Genomic DNA, 22,439 nt, shown 5'->3' on the forward strand with positions numbered 1-22,439 from the left:
TATTTGTTAAAGAAAAATAAAAAATTAGACGGTTCACATAACCCCATACGTTGCTCACTGCGTCCGCCACTGCATCTCCCCCCAGAGATAGGATCTCAGACATCCGACACAAGGATAATAGCATGCTAATAGAAGCAATCCAAGATTTTGGTCTGCACTTCCAGACGACTTCGAAATTATCTTTGGAGAGATACTCGATTTCTGATTGGTGCAAGTCACATAAGCCGAGAACTTTTGGCAGAATTCAATATTGAAACGGAATCAGGTCAAAACCGCAACAGGTGATTTAAGCCAAAAATTGATCGAAAACCCTAAACCGATAATAAGCCTATGTCTTGCCTTAATCCCAACACACTGGTCTTACACATCTCAAGGCATAGTATGAACATACATGTACAAGATTCCAAAATATGTCTCTTCGTCGATATTTGCGCGTCTATGAGACTTCTCTAACACAAGCCTTCAGATATTATCATCTTACACAACAACAAGTATCACGATCTGCTGAGCATTAGAAATCAGATGACAACTCATACTCTTTCTCTCATCTCCGTTTATGGATACTCTATACATTTTTAAAAGGAGATAACCCACAAACAGCCTACAAAGCTAGTTTTGAAGCCGAAAAATATCCGATATAAATTCCATCGGCAGCAACATGCTTGATAATCTCTACACAACACATAACTAGACCTTAAACGTCTCACTGGAAAACACGTCGTAAGAACTTTAACTTCAAAATGAACTACGAAAGGTTTGATCCCTTGAATAGGAGTACATAGACAGCCTTCATAAGATGCAGCCACAATAATAAAAAAGTTTCACCAACGGACTTTTTTAGCCATTGATTATACATAAAATCTTACGAGCGATTTTACAGAGATGGGGGGCTAACTATGAGTAACTTTAGTGACAAAGTTATGATAGACCATAGATGTATTTTTGATCTCTTAATTTTCATAAACACCCAATAAATATGGTGAGTAAATAATGAAATGATGAGATATAAAAAACTGGAATATAGAATTAAGAGAGCATAAGAAAGCAACTAATAAGGTCATGAGCAAAGTCACGAGCCTACCAAAGAGATTAATATGTGAAATCAAAACGAGTAAGGTCACACGCTTATCAAAGAGAAACTAATTATTGATAAAGAAATCTCAATCAAACTTGTTTAGCAAAGAGCAATGTCACAATGTTACCAAAGAGGAGTTCCACTTGAGAAACTTTTGCTCACAAACTTTGTATAGATGTCATCTTCCTCCGTAAAACAATTTCTCCCTAAATTAAAAGATTTGAAAATAGCTCCTCTTGAGTTGTGATGTTTATGTTGCAATGCGACATCGAGATTCAAAATTTCTTACCAAAAAGCAAGGTCACGAGATTTGTATATGCTTCCTGAAACACCGTTAATTTCTGAGAGACGAACAACGACTAAGATTTCTTGGCGACTCAAAGAATAGAAGGTCGTTAAACTTTTTTCGTATTTCAGATTCTTCATACTCTGATCAGTTATTTAAAAGAACAAGCTAAAATTTAATATCGATGGCAATCGATGGCGAAACTCCCCAAATTTTGAACAAAAAACATAATTTCAATTTACAATCTGACAACTTCCAAACTTACATTTGTAAGTTTAAATATGTTTTAAAGTGTTGACATTGAGATTCACTGTGATTTTGACTCCGGCGCCCTCAACGAGTCAGTGTTGAAAGTCTATTATGTCGAGAGAAACATATGAGTTTTCTTTTAAAATGTTCATTTTTTTCCTATTGATATGTTTGATGATATTATTGACTATTGTGTTTTGATCTATTAGTAAATATTATTTTCTGATTTAAAGTTTACTGTTCTATTTCTGGGATGAAAACTTAAAAGTAGTTAATAAGGAAAATTGCCCTTATATTTTCGTAAAATAAAAAATGAAATTGAAATAACTTTCGATTCATGGATTTTTCATATTATTTTGGTAGAGAAACAAAAAAAAATGTTTGAGACTAAACATATAGTTTAAAAAATGTTAAATAACTAAAAAAATTAGAACCGGTTTTGGGTCTGGTGTACGGCCGGCGCGTGAGCGACCGTGCTGTCACCGGAATCTTCCTCCCCCCATCAGTTAGCTAGTTCTTTGCTTCTTCTTCGACCCCATTCCCCTACCGCTTTGTCTGAGCTCTGGTTCGGCTTCCATCTTCGATTTCGTCTTTAGCTCGCTGAGACGAAACAGTAGCTCTGCTTATTCTGGAGTTAAGCCGCGGTAGTGTGAGGGTTTTCGATTGGTGAAGTGGGCTTTTCAGGTTTTCAGAGAAGATCGATTTGAGCTGCTTAGGGTTTTCTTTTTCTTGCTGTCTAGTTTTGTTTCAGGGATGATAGTTGCGTCTTTCCGGTATGTTATAGCGGCAGATTGGCTATGTGGCCTTGGAAATGCAGGGGGTGATAGAGAATGGTCCTGAGGCATTCCTGTTGGGTCTTGGTGTTTGGATTCTTGGGCTTGATTACAGCAATGGTGTAAGAAGTGGTGTGCTATTGGTGTGTCTGGTGTGCTGTTGGTGAGGTGGTGTGGGGAAAGCAGAACATGTCTAACACCTTTGAGAAGATTCAGGTTCTTGGTGCCGCTATCTCTGTGTTATAGAGTCCTTTTCCTGGCCATTGAATACTTATCTCTTCCAGAGTGTCTTGTGCTTCTCTTGTCCTCGGTGGTTTCGGTTAGTTGAAGCATTATATTGAGGCTGAGGCTGTTAGGTTCTCCTATGAAGGCTCAGTTGAGAAGGGAGCTTAATCTGAAGGCGTTTGTTTGCTTCTTGGTGGGTGTATTTTAGACTCTCGAGTTTGAATTCTGCTTTGGTACCGTGAACTGAAAGTTCAGGTAATCGTAGTCTTGTGTGTGAGATGCAATCTAAGTCACACATTGGAGAATTAGACAAGGAGTGTCTAATATATAAAGAGAAGTCCAACTCTAATTAGTACGAGGCCTTTTGGGATGGAAACCAAAAGTAAATCCATGCGGGCTTGCCATTAAGGCCCAAAGTGGACAATATCGTACTAATCAGATAAAATAGAGTTGGACATGGGCTAACACAATCCCAACAATTGGTATCAGAGCGGTTGATGAGAAATCTGCAAGAAGAAAAATATCTTTCGAAGTTAAGAATGGAAGGTATATGGCAGAGATCAAATCAGAAGATCATGAAACCTTTGTGGAAGAAGAATCTCAAAGGAACGAGATGTTAAAGACGATACATTCTCAAAGAAAACCCTATGATTACTGGTACAAGGTGGTGCCAAGATGATCCACTAAAGAAAAAAAAGACACGAGATGAATGTGATCTTTAGTTTGAGGGTGAGAATGTGAGATGCAATATATTTGGAGAATTAGACAAAGAGTGTCTAATGTATAAAGAGAAGTCCAACTCTAATTAGTACGAAGCCTTTTAGGATGGAAACCAAAAAGTAAATCCATGCGAGCTTACCATTAAAAATCAAAGTAGACAATATCGTACTAATCGGATAAAATATAGTTAGACATGGCTTTCACAATCCCAACATTGTGTTGTTGTGAAAGCCTTTGCATCGCTGTTTCTCTCTTGTGCAGTTCGCGGCAAGAGGTCCAGCTAATCAAAGCTCAGAAGTCTTATCTCTAGTCTCATTCTCAAGGTTTGTTTTCTAAGCTGGATGCAAAAGTGAAGACTAATCTATTGCTCGTAATTGGTTCTGTATGTCATCCGTTTGTTTGGGTTTGTGCTTTCCTTCCTATGGGATTTAGGCTCCCTTTCTATGGGATTTAGTTTCCCTTTTTATGGGATTTAGTTGCTGAGGATATCTACATTCTTCCTTCAGTTCATGTACTAGACTTTGTATTCCACTGTTTTAGTCTAATAAAAATCCAACTTGAAGGAAAAAAAAAACTGAAAACATTAGAAATAGATTTTCGTTCAAAAAATTCATTTTTAATTTGTTCACCGCCAAACAATCACGAAACTATTCCCTCTTTTTTTCTTTCACCTCCGATTCTCTCTTTTTTAATTGCTTCTTCCTCAGTTCTTCTAAGTCAACCGAAACAATGGCGACTGGAGACGAAATCCAGAACGATAATGAAAACGCTCCACTGTTGCCGGAATCAGAGAGAGAAGGCGAGATTGGTCACGAAGAATTCAACGGAGCTTCTTTTACCGGAGGGGTTTTCAATCTCGCAACGACGATCATCGGTGCTGGTATCATGGCATTACCTGCAACGATGAAGATCCTCGGACTTGTTCCCGGAGTCACCATGATCGTTCTTATGGCTATCTTGACTGACTCCACCATTGAGTTCTTGCTTAGGTTCAGCAGAATCGGGAAAACAAGATCTTACGGTGGTTTGATGGAAGATTCTTTTGGCAAAACCGGAAAGGTTGTGTTGCAAGTTTCTGTTCTTGTTAGCAACATTGGCGTTTTGATCGTTTACATGATTATCATTGGTACTATTTATCTCATCTCTTTTCATATTCGGTTTGGTCATAGTTTCTTGATAGTGTTATAGCTTTTGCTCTTTGTGCATAGTGAGACGAAACATTCGCCTCAAACCTCCAAATGTTTAGTGGTTAACTCTGATTTTTTTTTTCTTTGGTTCGGCTTGAAGGTGATGTTTTGGCTGGGAAGGATGTATTTGGAATCCACCATGCTGGTATCCTTGAAGGATGGTTTGGGGAATATTGGTGGAACACAAGAACTTTTGTTCTTCTAATTACAACTCTCCTTGTCTTTGCTCCATTGACATCTTTCAAGCGGATTGGCAAGTATTTATGTTTCACAAGCATTTCAAACATTGTGTTGCATATAGTTCTTAGATGAATTCATAACCTCTTAGAATGCAATGGAGAATGTTATTCTTCAAGTTTTATTGTAAAGGACTTTTGTTTGTTGACATAAGAGTTTACTCAATGATATTAATACTCTTAGAACACACTCAAGAGAGTGAGTCTTCATGTCTTGTATGCATATCTAATTTCTTTATGCTTCATTCATTGCAGATTCTTTGAGATTCACATCTGCCATATCACTTGCTCTAGCCGTTGTCTTCCTTGTCATCACCGCAGGAATCGTCGTCACGAAGTTTTTCAGTGGTGGATTGATGATGCCAAGACTCTTACCAAATGTCACTGACTTGTCATCGTTCTGGAAACTCTTCACCGTTGTTCCTGTGCTTGTCAATGCATACATCTGTCATTATAATGGTACAACGCTCAGAACGAATCTAGTTAAATTTCACATTTGAAGAATCAAACAAGAACACTCATGTTATCCATTTGTTTTTTTTTCAGTCCACAACGTACAGAACGAGCTTGAAGACGCCACTCAGATAAAACCCGTTGTTCGATCAGCTCTTACAGTGTGCTCTTCTGTTTACATAATGACGAGCTTATTCGGATACCTCTTGTTCGGTGAATCTACCCTTGATGATGTTCTTGCGAACTTTGACACCGATCTTAAAATCCCTTTTGGTCCGGTCCTAAATGACGCGGTCAGATTCAGCTACGCAGCTCATCTAATGCTTGTGTTCCCCGTTGTCTTTTACCCTTTGAGGGTAAACATCGATGGTCTCTTGTTCCCTAAGGCTCCATCGCTTACTACATCAAACCTGAGATTTGGTTCCATCACTGCCGGTCTCATTGCTGTCATCTTTGTTGGTGCAAACTTCATTCCGAGCATTTGGGATGCTTTCCAGTTCACTGGAGCTACGGCTTCTGTCTGCATCGGTTTCATATTCCCTGCTGCTGTTATCTTAAAGTAAGTCCATTTGCTTCATAAGAGGAGATTGGTTTTGGAACCTATAAGTGATTTGAATGTATCTCTTGTATTGTAACAGGGATCGTCATAACCAAGCAACAAAGAGGGACAAGTCTCTAGCCATTTTCGTTATCGTTCTTGCGGTTTTCTCCAATGCAATCGCCATTTACAGTGACGCTTATGCCTTATTCAAGAAGAACAAATCCACACTTGCAATGTGACCACATGGTGATTTTGTTTCCTTCTCTTTATACGTGAAACCAAATATAAAGAGTTTTATTGGGGGTGATAAGATGTCTTTAGATGATAACTTGAGAAATGAATGATGTTCTTGAGAAACGGAAGATCTTCATGGATAATACACCTGTCATTGTGAACAAACTAGAACATGTAATACCCAAAGTAACATTCAGTCACAATTGATATAATTGTCATTGTGAATATTCAGATACGAACAAAACAGCAACAAGCGGTCTATTAGGAGTCATTGTGACAACTCTAAAAACAGAGTAGTAAAGAGGGAGTCTTAAAAAAAGGCTAAAGAAGAAGAATGAGAGAGATGAAGAAAGTGTTGACTCGGGCTCCATCTCACTGTTCTTTTGCTTAATCACTGGAATTAGCCTGAAGAGGGAAGCATGGTCTCCACACAGTTTCTTTGCCAATATCCATCAATGCTATTCCTTTAACCGTCAGTTCTGCTCTAATCTGATCACTTTTCTCAAACTCTTTGTTCTTCCTTGCCGTTATCCTTTCTTCTATCTTTTGTGAAATGTCTTCTTCGCTCAATCCTGCCCTTGTTAGTGTTTTCTGTTTCATTTCTTCCAAAATCTCGGCATAGCTCAGGGTAGTGAGCAAACCAAGCACATCCAGAACTTCCCTTGCTGTTTTCTCAATCTCAACGAGTGACACAAGCAGTGACATCCTCTGTTTCTTCTGCATTTTCTGCAAAATTTGACAAAACCAGACAAGTTTGGTATTAATGGTTATGAATGTCAAGAGGCACAAAAAAAATAAGAAGAGTAAAGCAGAAAACCTTGAGCTTGCCAATGGAAGCATTGATGAACTTCAATGCATCTTGGTAAGCACCCGTGAGTATATGGGCAGTATTCAAATCGTCTAACATCTTTCCTTCAAACTCACTTTTGAGCTTGTTGATGATCTCTTTGGCTTCTGCTGTCTGTTCAGATTTTCCAGAGTCTTCAGACATTGCTTCTCGATATGGCAGGAGAGCATCATTAAGATCTTGCAATGTCTAGTAAACAAATATCACAAGTTAGAGATGCAATTGAACATAAATCATTAGAACTTAAGAGAGGCTAATCAAACTGATGAGTAGTTTTGCAGCACTGCACCTGATAAACATAATACAAAGCTTCCGAGGAACTGTCTAGCTGAGACGCTGAGAAGCTCAGAGGAGACCGGTAGTGAGCACTCATCAAGAAGTGCCTCAGAGCCAGTGGATGGTAACTTTCTGTCATCTACACAGATTGTAACAAAAGAAAGATAAGCCATGAGAACATTCATTTATGATATTTGGAACAAATATGAAACATACTTCTCTGATAGTTTTGAAGTTTTTCTTTGATTTTGCCATCTTCTCGTTATTGATAGTGACATGCCCATTATGCAACCAGTAATTCACACCACCATCCTCACACGCAGCACATGTCTGAGCAAGCTCATTTTCATGGTGCGGGAATTTCAAATCTGCACCACCACCATGAATGTCGAACTTGGGAGACAGATAGTGAGCACTCATGGCACTGCACTCGATGTGCCATCCCGGTCTTCCTCGGCCCCACGGGCTATCCCAACTCGGCTCACCAGGTTTTACAGCCTGCAACAATATTAATGTCCAAACATAAAACTCCAAATCTCAATTAACTGAATCAGAGATGAAAGGTTAAAACGAGACCTTCCATAATGCAAAATCAGCAGGGTTACGCTTTCTCGAATCAACCGCAACTCTCTCACCAGCCCGTGTATGTTCCAGCAACTGACCCGACAACTTACCATAGTTTGGTGATTTGTCAACAGAGAAGAACACATCGCCGTCCACAGCATACCCACAATCTTTCTCAATGATCTGTGACAGGATCATCATAATAATACACATTATTACTGCTATAATTCCAACTCCATCTTCATCTCATTATCAAACCAAAAGATACCTTTTGAATCATGTCTACAATGTGATCCATATGGTCGCTGACACGAGGCTGGTGGGTGGGGAGGAGGCACTGAAGAGCACCCATATCTACCAAATACTCCTCGCAAAACCGATTACTCAACTCCAACGGTTCCTCTCCATTCTCATTAGCACGTATTATTATCTGCGGACATTGTTAGCCTTCACATGGTTAGACAAAGTTCAGAATTGCATTGAATGGAGTAAAACCGCATAAAGACAATAATAATAAGATTCTTTGTATGTTCAAGAAAACGAATACCTTGTCATCAACATCTGTGAAATTCCTGACGAAATTAACTTCATAAGACAGATGCTTCAAGTATCTGCATAACCAACCAACAACAACTCTTTGATCTAAGATTCGAATCTAAGATTAAATCAAGAAAACCTAATCGATCTAACGGATTTCAATTTCAATTAAAGAAGAAACCCTACCTGTAGAGAACGTCGAAGGAAACGGCGGCGCGAGCATGGCCGATGTGGCTGAAATCGTAAGCAGTGATTCCACAGACGTACAATCCGACTTTGCCGGGGTTGATCGGAGTGAAAACTTCCTTCTGCTGCGTCATCGTGTTGTAGAGCTTCAGTTCCATCTTCTCCGCCTCCATCTCTCTCTCTCTCTCTCTCTCTCTCTCTCTCTCTCTCTCTCTCTCTCTCTCTCTCTCTCTCTCTCTCTCCACGGCGAAGGAAACGAAACCAAGGTTGAGTGAGAAAACCCTTTTCTTCTCCTGCGAGCTGTTACTTTATTTTCACCAGTGGGTGAATTGGGCTTTATTTGTTTCCTGTGGGCTATTATGTTCACGATGTTGGATCCATTATGTCAATTGTGGCCTTGTTGGAATTGATCGAGAGTCCGTCCGATTTTCTATTATAAAAATAGCCATATTGTTGAAAAATATAAAATCTATTAAAATTAGTCAAATCTCAATAGTAACTACAGTTTGATCCGCGCGTCGAACGTTTGTTTTTATTTTTTTACAAATAAATATTTATTTGAATAAGTGATAGATATTTTAAAGTTTATCTGTTTAAATAACATTTTTAACCACAATAATTTAATAGTTAAACCAAATAATTTTATTTTATTTAATTTATTAACCATCAATCGTATAATCTATATTTTTAGAATATGATCCGTATATCTGTAAAATGTATTTTTATCTTTTCACGGATCAAAATTTTATGTTAATGTATAGTAAAATCGTTGTATATACTACTAGGATCGGTCCCTCCTACGGGTGGGATACACTTTACTTATAATATAAGTTACTAATTTTTATATGATTTTGTGGTTTGTATTTTAGGTTTCATTTGCAAGAGATGTGTATATAATGACTTATGGTATTGATATATTTTGTGAGCTTTAAATGGTCTTCATGCTTTTTCCTTTTAGTAAAAATGATCTCATATTCGATGTCAAAATGGTTTACTTTTTACCTAATATTAATTCTCGTATAGATTAAGTAAAAGTTTTCTTCTTTAATCTCATACACTAACATTTAGAGTCATCCATTTAAATTAAATGGTTTTGAGATATTTTAAATTCTCTGTGTTACAATTGAAATAAAAATAAAATAAAAATTCACTGGTTAAATATTTAATTATATGTTTAAAGAGAATCCTGGACAGCGATCCTTTGTGAAAATATTTAATTGTATGTTTTCTATCTCTTTTTAGAAAAAAAGTTTTCTTTTAACTTTCTATATTGTCACCTCTGTATTATAATGTTGAACATATTTTAATTTATGCATTTAAAGAAACTTTTAAATTTTAAATATTTTTATTTAAAAAAGAATGAATTCTTGAAATATTAAAATAAAATAATTTTTACTATCTTTTTAAATAAATTTATTTTAATATTTTAAAATATTCATTCATTTTTAAAATAAAAAAAATAAAAATTTCTTTAAATGCATAATTTATAATAGGTTCAACATTAGTAATTTGTAGAATTTTCAACGTATATGTAGATGATATGTCATACCAAAAAGAAATTTAATAAAAAATTTATTAGAAAGAAAACAATGGTTAATATATTTGAGTAAAATAATAAGAAGGTGAGATGTGAACAAAATGATGTCTCCGAGAGCCGACTCAATAACAAAGTTTTGTTGTTATTTGTTACAGTACTTGTTTCGTTTTTGTTTCCAGACTGTTTTTTTTAATTAAAACATTGTGTATTGGTGTTATCAGATTATATCCCTGTTCGAAAACGCGGCGTACGCGGCCGATTAACCGGCGGAAAAATGCTCCACGGTAGAGTACCGCCGCGAGTTGGGCCAACTCGGCTAATAACTCGGAAATGTTGTGAAAACTTGTTCTCGCCTTCGTTTTTGTTTAATACCTGTTGTACTTATCTTAGATCTATAAGGTTTGTGTAAATCCTTGACGAAAACTGAAAGAAAATGATGAAAAAAATGGTGGAAAGGTGAATGTCTGCGTATTTTTTAGGGCTGCAGGTCACGTTGAAGGAGATGAAATGCAAAATGATTTTTTCATCCTTTTATTAAACTAAGTAAAAGTAAAATATGGACCTTTAACCCATGGACATAGCCCAATTGAGGGTTTAAGAAATCCATAATTACTGCAACAAAGCAAATCTTTTCTTTAATCTTATATTAAACCTTAAAAATAATTTTTTTTTCAAAATTACGCCCCGAATAATTCCCGTATAATCACCGATTAATTGATTCGGCGCTAGGCCCTACTCAACCGAACGCGTTACGCCTAGCGCAATTTTGAACATTGGATTATATTAGGACGGATGCCAAAAAAAATATTATATTAGAACGTATGATAAAGAAAACGAATGTTTCATCATTATTGGTTTTGGTTAGGGAGTCTAAATCGCTGTCTCTTGGTCTGTATTGTCAATTAGCTCAGGTTCCCTTTAGGTTGTAACTGACTAAATCACCTAGGTTCTTAGAGGTTTTTTAATTTTTTTTTGCGGTCTCTTTGAACCTGAATGGCTAGTTTAGCAGATTCTGGTTTCAATTCAGTTTGTAACCGAACTTTCATTTTTTTCGAAGTAATGACATTTACAGTTTAGCAAAAAAGAATGTTTCATCATTATCAATACTATTAAAGTTGAAGCATGATCAACTGATATTAGTTGTGTTTAATTTAAAATATAACTTTATTTAAAATATTACAACCTAAAGTAAACTATTACTAGATATAACTGCCCACATTCTATACCTCTGATTACGTTTGAAAATATAACCGTCAGGGTCAAAACACGAATTGGCTACTAAACACTGTTGTTTTTTTCTCTGTGAAACCGCATGCATGATTCTTTACATGCTACTTTTTAGTTTTGACCATTAAGATTTTTATCTCAGGGATGGATATATGGACCTTTCGACCCATGATTTACAAGATTAATTATACCCAGCATAAAATGATAGTTTAGATATGTATATATTTATGTTTAAAAAATATTAAAAAAATACTTAACTCCAGTTTTTAGATTTTTATTTTCTTTTGACATATAAAATATCAAAATAGTTTAGATTATTTAATTTTTTTTGTAACAAGTTAAGATTTATGATATCTGACAAAAACTATCAAAATTTAAAAATATATAAATATTTATTTATGTAATGTGAATAATAAAATTAAACTTAAAATCCAAAGTAAATCAAAAGTAAAACATTATTAATAAAATGTTGATAACATTTTTTTGGGTTTAAAAAAAAAGATCTATTGATTCAAAGCTAACTTCCTTATCAAAGCTTATACAAAATAGATTTTAAAAACATATTTAAAAACTAAAAAGTAAATTTATCTATTGATTCAACTAGTGGTTTAACCGGTAACCGAGCTCTAGATTTTAGTGATTATTACGGCTTTTATTGGGGTTTTAAATATCAAGACTTAAAATTTCATAAATACTTATATCTGTTATGTGAATAATAAAATTAAACTTCAAATCCAAAATAAACCAAAAGTAAAACATTATTAGTTAATTGTCGATAACAAAACTAAAAAAACCTAACTTCTTTATTAAAATTATACAAAACAGATTTAAAAAAAAACATAATTAAAAACTAAAAACAGTAAAAAGTTATATATTTCAACCGGTAACCGGTTCCGGGTTTTAGTGATTTTTGCGGGTCTTATAAGGTTTTTAAATACTGGTTTTTCACAAAACTCAAACCAAATTTATCTTGGATCAACAAGTTTATCGGTTCAACCACATATCCAGATCGAGTTTCAACCACATATCCATTATCTAGTCACGTTTTTAAAGTGGCATCACATTTTTGAATGGGTTGGATGATTGGAAAACAAAAAAAAAATCGGGACAGCAGAGGTAGGGGATTTAGCTAAGTTATACCCTCTGTATTTCAAAGCCTCGAAATAAACTCGAAAGAGATAAATTTAAAGCAATTTCCGAGAACATGCATGTCACGGCGAATTTATTTGGGAGATTAAGATCTCCATGAGGATTTTAAAATCAGAGAAAATGCTCAACGACTTGAATTCCTGAAAGAATGCATCTCAAAGAGCATATTGACCGCCAAGGCCTCAACCATTAATGTTGACGCAATTGTAGTGTGGTTTGAAGAGTTTGAAAGAGAGACTCCTGCTGACAGATTCTCGAAGGTCCATGTAAAGCCCCCACAACAGAAATATGGCTGCCGAGAAGCATCCTCAAACACACATAAAGCCTAGCTCACTGGGATCCGAGGTCACTGGATGCCGCAGAAGTACAGTATCTAGGGAGGAGCCCTGTTTGACGTCTTGCACTAATTACCAACTCTGAGCTTCACTAGATGCTCTGGACGCAGTTTCTTTCTCAGACATAACAATACTTCCAAACATGAACTTTTTACGACCAGAATAAAAAATCATAAAACCCATGGATAAAAGGGGGAAACAAGTTCCAGTTGGGGGAAGATTGATTAGGCATTTGGCATTGGGCAGGAGAGAGGTTGCTGAGGTTGTCTGGATCAGATTAAGAGTGTTACTAACTAACCGGGATCTAAACCCAAACTCTCCTCACAAATGGGCACTGGAAAAATATGTGCAACGATTTTTTGGTTTTCCACACCTCTTAAACGTAGCATTGAAAGCTATGCCACACTTCAAAAGATTGACACCCGATGAGAGGGCTTTATTAGCCACCTTCCATAGCAGAAAATTCATCTCCGGGGATGTCTGAAGCTGCAAGATGTTGTAATTCCAATTGATATCTTGATCAAGTGGAAGTTGGGAATGTGAACATAGCATACCTGAGTTAATATAATACCCTCTCGATTTCTTAAACAACCAAAGAAGCTAATCTTGATGATGGTAGTAGCTGGGAGCAAGTTCCAGGATCTTATCCTTAGACTGAGGTAATAGTGTCCTTATCACAGGTACATTCCACTGCTTAGAAAGTCTCATGTCACAATTCTGAAAAGGCGGTGGACCAATGGGGGTCGTCGAGGTTGTAACAGAGAGCCACGGTTCCTGACACACTTTGATGTCTGGGACTGAACCAATTGTCCATCCTAGACCTTTTTGAAGCATTTCTCAGCCCAATAAGATTCCGCGCCATCCGTGTGACCCTGAGTTTGGCGCTTTGGCTTCCAAAAACTGCTCGTATGACAGCATTGGCCAAACAGAATCTGGTCTAGTTTGGAAGAGGAGTTTGAGATTAATCACCAAGCCACTTTAGACAATAAGGCATCATCGGAGATTTTGATTTAACAAACCAAATTAATTCAACCACATAAAAATCAGTCTATACAATGTTGAATATTAAATAAACCAAAAAAGCCGAAATATCTACCCTAATTTTCACACAACCTTGCCGTTTAGACCCATGAACTTCAAATTTCATTATAAGATCACATCTTCCACAAAAATATTTTACAGTAAAGAAAATCTTGATAATAACTTACACTGTTGACAGTTAATGACTATAAGCAAAGCAATGATTACATACTTACAGCCTCCAAAACCATCAATGGGGAATCATTGTTTTCATGTGCTAGATATTGTTTTTTTTTGTTCACTGATATTTTTGTAAGAACTCAGAATATTTCTTATAGATCATGTGAGTTTCAGAGGATTGAAAGTATAACAAGATCATGAACTTGGTCCTCAAAGAAAGAACAATAAAAAATTCAACAAACTCAATGATTGTGTGCAATTTGGAAAATGATAAGATTCTCTTCATAGAATTATAAAGTAAATTTTATTAGTTATTTAATATTTTATTAAAAAGATTACAAAATATATCCCGGGAACTTTTTAATGCATATGGATTTGAAGATTAATGTATTCAAAGCTGTGGTAGGAAAGACAAGCAAGAGGCATTCAGGAAGTTGTTTTACTGCTTGGCAACATTCTCTTGTTAGAAATCTGGTAACATTAGCCGACGCTAATTTCACCGCCTCGAAACATCCAGGCACTGTATTTAAAGCTGTTTGCTTTGGACATAGTGAAGTTGTAATCGGCTGATCATTTTGGGCTTCCAATGGTTGGGCGATCCATGCTGATATTAGGGCTAAAAAGAAAAACATGAGTTTGATTTGTTGAGGTTTCATTTTTGACTAGATTAAAAATTGATTTTATAGGTTTGGATTGTGTAAGAGCTGAAGAGACCTTTGATTTGGGTAGACAAATAGAAATGAGTTCTAGTACTAGTCTTTATGTCAGGAATATTATTATATAGAAAGATAAATATTTTGGTCAAAAAAGATAAGATAAGTTTAGAAAGATTGACTATAAGAGATTACATATTTGGAAAGTTTACCAGTTTGTTTGACTGATGTGAAACTAATTATGTGATGAAATTATATACGTTCGATTGTAATTCTTTTTCTTTGTGGAGTACAAGGAAATATGACTGTTAGTATCATTTCCATCTTAGATCCAGAATATTGAGTAGTCCTGGATATTCATTTTTCGAGTTAAAAGGTTAGGTTTTCCGGCTTTCACTTTGTTCAATTTTCGAATTATCACACTGAAATTAGCCAAATTAAATTTTAGTTCGGGTCAGTTCGGGAATCAGGTTATTCAGTCCGGTTGTGAATATTATAATATGTTCCGAATTGAACTGAAATGATTAATATTTCGCTTTGTTTGGTTATATTGATTGAAAAAAAATCAATCAGCTATATTTGGTTATTTTTGGTTTGTTTAGTTATCTTCCGGTTGATATTTTTAATACAAATATAAAACTTCGGTGTTTATGAATGATTTATAAACCATCCATAACGTACGAATAAACAAGCAATTAGGAGGTTAAGAAAAAAAAAACACCATCTCTCTTCACCCAAAAACAAACATCATCCCTTTCTTTTAACACCAAAAACAAACAACATCTCTCTATTTATTCATGACTTCCTTACTTACCTTCACCCTCACAAACATAAACATTATAGCTTGTAAAAATTAGAACCACTGAACATATCCTTATTCAAGAAACAATTACACAAATTAGAGAACCAAAATCGAAAATAAACATAAAGCATAACTCATCACACATTGAAAATATGTTTTTTTTTGAATTTCTGGATTATGTTTTTTTTTTTAATTTCAGTAATCTATACTATTAAAAGGGAAGCAGTCTTGAAAAGTCGACTTATACAAGTTGTTTTGGACCCTTTCATTTAACTAACAATATTTTTGGTCTTACCTAATATTTCTCTAACTAAATATACTACCTTATATTTAGCTGGCATTAGTTTTTATTATTGCTCCCATAAAAGAGGATTAATATTTACATGCCTAATTATAAAAGTGATGCTTAACATATTATACATACCTGTTGACGAACCAATAAGTCTAAAACTTAACATATTATTAATTGTACAGTAAACATATTTATAACATAGTATAACGTTCGTGTTGCTACCATATATTTCCCTAATCGTACTGAATTTAAAGATAATTGTTTTTAAATATTTGCATACATGCTCGATTTAAAATTATGTGTGCACAACACACTATAATATATGTTTAATATTATAAATATTTACAAAAATAAAATATAGAAAGAAAATCAATGTAATATAATATTTTTCTACGGCATAAAATTCATGGCCAGGACTTCTGATATATATCATTTGTGCATCTCCATCTCAATAGTAAATCGTATAATAATATATTGTTTACTGAAAAAAACATATTATCTGAATATCTACACTATGATACTTCATATTCATATGATTTTATGATCATTTGTATTTTTTATAACAAAAAAAATAAACCAACAAAATTTTCATTGTAATATTTTTAACAGTTTTTAACAGTTTGTGAACAAAAAAAAGATTTTAACAGTTTTAATAATTTATAGTTGTTTTAAAAATTCAAAATATAACATACAAGAAAAAACTATATTTTTATTATATATTTAATGTGATTGTTTAAATTTTTTAACATCACAAATTAAACAAAAAGATGGAGAATGCAAAATTATTATCAAATATTTATTATTCAAAATTATTAATTGTCATATATATATATATGTTACTCATATTAAATAATTCCGTAGTTTCTATTTAAGAAAAGAACGAAGAATAATTTTTATGCATTATTAATCAATTTGATAATTAATTTTATAAAAAGAATAATATATATTTAGATGGACCAACATATTTTTCTTAGAATTCCGAAAATCATCGTGGTGATGACACGTGACTACATTCAAATGTTGTAATGTTCCTCAATTAATATATAAGGGATAATATTCTAACTTTTGTAAAAAGATGAGTACTTTGGGTATCTGATGGGTCTCACGTATGATCCGAACTAGACCCAAAATTTACGGGTCTTAAAATAACCAAAAAGTATTTTAGTGGATCCGAACCAAATCTATATTTTTGGTTTCGGTTCGTATTTTGGATCCAAATAAAATGCACAGACCTAAAGATTTACATAAAATATATACATGCGAAATTTGAAATAAACTAATTTATAATTTATATAATTGTAAAAAATTATATGCTTTAATATTTACAATAATGTACAACAATCAGCAAATACTAATTCATATTTAACTGTTTATAGTTTTAAAAAAATCCGCGTTTTCAAAGCGCGGATCAAAATTTAGTTTCTGTTATGATTGAAAATATGTTAATAATATTTAACATTTAAAAAAAAACATCCGATAAAATAAACTCAATCCATATCCACACTCACATTTACAAAAAAAAAATAGTTAAATAGCTAGACCCGCATCCACTCTCGTGGTCTTCGCAGCGGGTCAAACGGGATGAATGTTGCTGGAGGCAATTGCTACCAAGCCCCTAAATGTGAAAGGCAAAATCTCTTATGGGCTCTGTCAATCGCTTATGCCCCTCTAGAGTTAATGAAGAGTGAAAAGACAAAAATGCCCTTCGTGGGCGAAATAAAAAAAAAAAATTGGAAAATCGAAATTGGTTTATTTGTTTGGGGTGGGTTTGGTTTGAAACTCGGGTTTGGTCGGATAGCTCTCGGTTTCGGTATGGAAATCGAATTGCAATTGCCTCAATTGATTGGATTGAAATAAATAATAAATTATATGAAAAAAAAAACCTCGAAATAAATCGAGCCTCTCCTCTCCCCCAGCTCAGCTCAGCTGCTGCTCGACCCTCACGTCCCCGCCTCATTGGAATCAAAGCTCTTCCCGAACCTCGCCGACGCAGCCGGACGAAAACATTTCCACCGGCAAGGCTTCCTTCCGACTAGAGTAGTAGGCCAGAATGCAGGTTCTCTTCTCTCTCTCCCTCGATTTGCATTGAGCATTGGATGATTAATTTGAGATTTGGTATGTGGAGCTATTGTCTCATGTGAAACAATGCAAGCATATGGTTGAATGTATGGGATTGAGATGAATCACATATTGAGCTTATAGTACCCGAAACCTCTGAATTTCAATTGATTTGTAGAATTAGATAAAACTAGTATAACTGATTAAAACTAAGTAGAACAAAGAGCAACTGGTCTAACTATAACTTTATTTTGTTGTTTTTGCAGGATGCTATGTCCAAACACATGTGCTTACATTTCAAATTCAGAGATCGCATCTCTTGTATAACCATGAAGACAACAGTGGAGGCTATAACTTTGGCAATGATAGAAGAAAGGTTGTATAAAAAGCTGAGTTTGGATGAAAGGAATGTAAAACTGGCGTTAAGGTACAAGCCGATGGTGTTTGGATGTGAAGTATCAGAAGAGTGCAGAATTTGTGATGATGATGAGTTGTTCGGTTACCTTCTTTCCATTGATAAAGACAACCGTAGAAGTCTTTTGTTAGTGGAGGAGACGAGTAACTCGGATCACCACTTAGATAAGCTGTCCAGAGTGGGCGGAAGTTCGTTTGGTATGAATCACGAAGTGTTGCAGGGAAATGATGATGAAGAAGTCGGACCAAACGCCATAACTCTGTACGTTGAAAAGGGGCAAGAAAATCTACAGGCAGAGAATGGTGATGATACAACACATGATGATTTTATGGATACAGACGACACTGCAGCTGAGACGGAGACTGCAGCTGAGACGGAGACTGCAGCTGAGACGGAGACTGCAGGTGAGATGGATAGCAGTGGTAATATAGAAACCGTTATGAGAGTTACGTATATTGAGCAGCCACCTTTACTGAAATGTAGTCAAGTTATAGAGGAATGGGGAGACGGTTTGGGTCTGTTCAAGCTGCAGGAATTTCCAAACAAGAGATCACTTCAAGAGGTGGTGGATAGAGCTGCATTTGGTGAAAGCTTTCGTTATGTTATCAAAAAATCTGATCGTAAACGGTTGGTGTTAAAATGTTGTTATGAAAGCTGTAAATGGGGATTGCGAGCTGCGAGGATTGGAGTTACGGATATTTTTTCTGTTAGGAGGTACGTGGGTGTGCATACATGCTCTCGGACTAGTCAAAGTAATAGCTGCAACATCAAGAGGAAAGGCTCTGCAGGATTAGTTGCAACTTTTTTGAATGAGGAATATCCTGGAAAACTGAGGACTCCTCTCCCGAGAGATATCATGGATTTAATCAAGTTAAAACTGGGTGTATCAGTATCTTACTCTACAGCCTTGAGAGGGAAAAATCTAGCTATGCGTGAGTTGCGTGGTAATTCAGAAGACAGCTACAAGATGTTGTATAGCTACTTGCACATGCTAGAGCAGGTTAATTCCGGAACAACAATAAAGGTGGAGTTGGATGAGGCAGGAAAGTTCAAGTACCTTTTCATAGCTTTAGGAGCTTGCATTGAAGGGTTTAAGGTCATGAGGAAAGTGATTCTTGTGGATGCAACGTTTTTGAAGAACGGATATGGTGGTGTACTAGTATTTGCTAAAGCTCAAGATCCTAATCGTCACCATTATCCCCTCGCGTTTGGGGTACTCGACGGTGAGAATAATGCTAGTTGGACTTGGTTTTTTGAGATGCTGAAAACTGTTATACCAGACTCGTCTGAAATAGTATTTATGAGTGATAGGAATCAGAGCCTCATCACCGCTGTAGCAAATGTGTATCCACAATCTCACCATGGCCATTGTATATGGCATCTAGCTCAGAATGTGAGAAATCATGCTTGTAACACCATCAAAGCCGTAGTGGCATGGAGATTTATGGAGTTGGCTAGGTATTACACATTGCATGAGTTCGAGTCTGCTTATGCATCTTTTAAGGTGAGATATCCTTCAGCCTTCAAGTATTTGGAGGAGAACACTAAGAGAGAAACATGGGCTAGGGTGTATTTTCCAGGTTGTAGATACAACTTGGACACTAGCAACAGTGTGGAGTCGATGAATAGCGCGTTTAGGGATGCAAGGAGGTATGCCTTGATACCACTGTTGGATACAATAATCAAAAAGATTTCTGACTGGTTTAATGAACATCGGAAGGACGCCGTGTCTGGATCGATTGATACCAAACTGGTTCCTCTGGTTGAGATCCATTTGCACAACTTATGGGGCAAAGCTGAGAAAACGCCAGTGCGTGAGCTGAATAGTTATGATCTTGAGTACGAGGTAACCGACACTGACGATGGGAAGGTTTATTTGGTGAACTTGATAGCGAAGACATGTAGCTGTAAGGTATATGATTATGAAAAGTATCCTTGTCTTCATGGACTTGCTGCTTACTTAGATTTCCTTGAGGTTCCTGCTGTTCATGGTCGTCGACGTGAGGTCAACATAGAGTATCATCAGTTGAGCTCACAGTATTACTGGACAGAACTTTGGGCAATGGCTTATTACAGGACCATTTATTCTGTGCCGGATAAGTCTGAATATAATGTACCAGATCACATCAAACTGCTCCAGATCATACCTCCAAAAAAGCTAACGAGGAAGGGAAGGAAAAAGGTTAATAGGAATCCATCAGTTGGAGAACGGCGTAAAAGGACACAAAATGTAAGGCGACCGAGGACAAATTTCGGGTTTAGTTGGCTGTTGTTTGGAATGCGTACTAATAATCCAAGTGAACCAAACAATCCAAGTGAACCGAACTAGAACTTTTGGTATGTTGCCTTTGATATGTTGTTGCTTTTGGTATGTTGAACTTGATATGTTGCTTTTTGTATTTTGAACTTGGTATGTTGCTTTTTGTATTTTGAACTTGGTATGTTGCTTTTACTTTATGTTTCTCTGTTTTGAAACTTTCAGCTATTTATTGGAAAACCACGGAAAACTAGTAAAACTAGGTGTTACTAAGTTAGTAGATAACTGATATTAACTTGACATAATCCCCTCTAATCCAACACACGTAATTGTTAATGAACAAGCACGATCACTTGACTAATTCATCAACATCACATTCATCGACAAGACTGGTGCAAAATAACAAATATTAACTAGCAGGATTCATCGACATCACATTTTCTCTTATGCATTATATAGTCTTTCCAAGATCACTTTCTTAATAAAGAGGACCTTATAAAGTAGTAATCTATAATTCTGGTCATTTTAACAATATTATTGCACTTATCAGTTATGGTTACATGGTAATGAGTAAAAATGACAAGTAAAACTTTATTCACAAATTTAAATTATACGTAAAACTTACAAATGTATAAATCACGAAAAATAGAACTATGAAGACATTTGGTAACACTTGAAACTTCAGTAAAACTATGAGCAAATATGTTTGGGGGGAAAATATTTTTTTTTACTCGCGCCAAAACGAAAATTTCAATTATTTCGGTCAAAGATAGATTCCCTCTGCTATTTTCCTTCCTTTTCCTTTCTCGTGACTCTCTCTCTTGTCTCGTCAACTGTGCTCTGTCTACTTTTCCCAACCACTCTCTCTCTCTACTCTCTCCTCTCACCTCTCCAAAATCCATTATCTTTCCTCTCATCTCTCCAAAATCCATTATCTTTCCTCTCATCTCTCCAAAATCCATTATCTTTCTCTCTCACGATTTGACAATGACTCATCCTTATGAAGAGGCGAAGGAGATGAAGAAGCTGAAGAAACACTACGACATGTTAGGCTACATTTGCGATGCCCAATATGGAATTCCTACCCGTTGCCCATGTGGTGGTGAAATCAAGACAGATGTGTCTCCAAATCCGAAGTATCGCCACGATTTCGATACCTTGCCTGGAAGTAGGTACTTCACCTGCAAGAATTATGAGGTAATCTTCTTCTTTGTAGAAACTGTGTTAATCATACTGGGTGAAACTGTGTTATACTCTGGTAGAAACTGTGTTTAGTCATACTCCGTGAAACTGAGATTTACTTTGGGTGAAACTGTGTTTAGTCATACTCGGTGAAACTGAGGTTTACTCTGGGTGAAACTGTGTTTAGTCATACTCGGTGAAACTGAGGTTTACTCTGGGTGAAACTGTGCAGGATGATGGGATGCACTTTCGTCAGCCATGGACTTTTGGTCTTGAGGATGAAGTGAGGCAACTAAGGATGGAGGTCAATAATATGGCTGAAGAGATTGCTAAGCTTAAGAGGCTTATTACCTCCACCTCCCCTCCATGAGACGATGCTCTCAACTCTAAGTACTCAGTTTATGGATTTGCTAAAAAACTTTGTATTTCCCTATCTATTTCCAATAATTTCGGTTAATACAAGTCTTTGTTTGTTAAGACTTGTATAAGTGTCTCTGTCAAAACTTATGTTATATTCGAAGCTAGTCTTGAATCTTATCTAATGTTAGAACCCTTATCTCATGTCTTGAATCTCATCTCATGTTATCTCATGTTAATTTTAAAAAAGTTTGTATTCTGTCCAATCATTTTAAGCTAATACCTACAATTTGTAGCTCTCACTTTAACTCTCATGGTCAACACATAACAAAATTAAAGGAGCAAAATAGTCATAACAAGATAGTCATAACATAGTTAAAGTTCTAAATCCACAAAGACAAACTAGATAAACATCCAAAGATCTAAATCCACAACAAACTAGATAAACATAGCTTCACTTCTTGCCTTTACCCACAGACCTCTTGCGTTTCTGGCTTTTATCTTTCCCGTGTGCTTCTGCTTCATCTACCTCTGCTTCTTTGCCTTGTGCTTCCTTGACAAACTCCTCAATAGGGGCCAATCTCCC

General features: G+C 35.7%; 4 protein-coding genes across 4 annotated transcripts; 3 read left to right on the plus strand and 1 right to left on the minus strand.

Annotated features, from left to right (window-relative positions):
- The first annotated feature begins 3,158 nt into the window (after window positions 1-3,158).
- On the plus strand, window positions 3,159-6,098 carry LOC108855413 (amino acid transporter AVT6B). The gene is made up of 7 exons (XM_018629224.2): window positions 3,159-3,272; window positions 3,590-3,651; window positions 3,892-4,454; window positions 4,616-4,768; window positions 5,007-5,210; window positions 5,298-5,763; window positions 5,843-6,098. Exons 1-7 carry the CDS (start codon window positions 3,159-3,161, stop codon window positions 5,982-5,984), a joined length of 1,704 nt encoding a protein of 567 aa, XP_018484726.2. The 3' UTR covers window positions 5,985-6,098.
- A 34-nt stretch (window positions 6,099-6,132) lies between these two features.
- On the minus strand, window positions 6,133-8,637 carry LOC108855412 (cysteine--tRNA ligase 2, cytoplasmic). The gene is made up of 8 exons (XM_057009533.1): window positions 8,390-8,637; window positions 8,214-8,277; window positions 7,935-8,096; window positions 7,679-7,849; window positions 7,319-7,600; window positions 7,116-7,241; window positions 6,797-7,015; window positions 6,133-6,705 (listed from the first exon to the last, which is right to left on the minus strand). Exons 1-8 carry the CDS (start codon window positions 8,560-8,562, stop codon window positions 6,367-6,369), a joined length of 1,536 nt encoding a protein of 511 aa, XP_056865513.1. The 5' UTR covers window positions 8,563-8,637; the 3' UTR covers window positions 6,133-6,366.
- Window positions 8,638-17,439: 8,802 nt separating this feature from the next.
- Window positions 17,440-20,514, plus strand: LOC130494505 (uncharacterized). The gene is made up of 2 exons (XM_057008553.1): window positions 17,440-17,640; window positions 17,909-20,514. Exons 1-2 carry the CDS (start codon window positions 17,635-17,637, stop codon window positions 20,384-20,386), a joined length of 2,484 nt encoding a protein of 827 aa, XP_056864533.1. The 5' UTR covers window positions 17,440-17,634; the 3' UTR covers window positions 20,387-20,514.
- An 809-nt stretch (window positions 20,515-21,323) lies between these two features.
- Window positions 21,324-22,052, plus strand: LOC108838239 (uncharacterized). Its single transcript, XM_057008554.1, has 2 exons — window positions 21,324-21,511; window positions 21,729-22,052. Exons 1-2 carry the CDS (start codon window positions 21,332-21,334, stop codon window positions 21,864-21,866), a joined length of 318 nt encoding a protein of 105 aa, XP_056864534.1. The 5' UTR covers window positions 21,324-21,331; the 3' UTR covers window positions 21,867-22,052.
- The last annotated feature ends 387 nt before the right edge of the window (window positions 22,053-22,439 follow it).

The sequence above is a fragment of the Raphanus sativus genome, chromosome 4 (assembly GCF_000801105.2).
Source record: "Raphanus sativus cultivar WK10039 chromosome 4, ASM80110v3, whole genome shotgun sequence".
In the NCBI taxonomy this organism is placed as follows: Eukaryota; Viridiplantae; Streptophyta; class Magnoliopsida; order Brassicales; family Brassicaceae; genus Raphanus; species Raphanus sativus.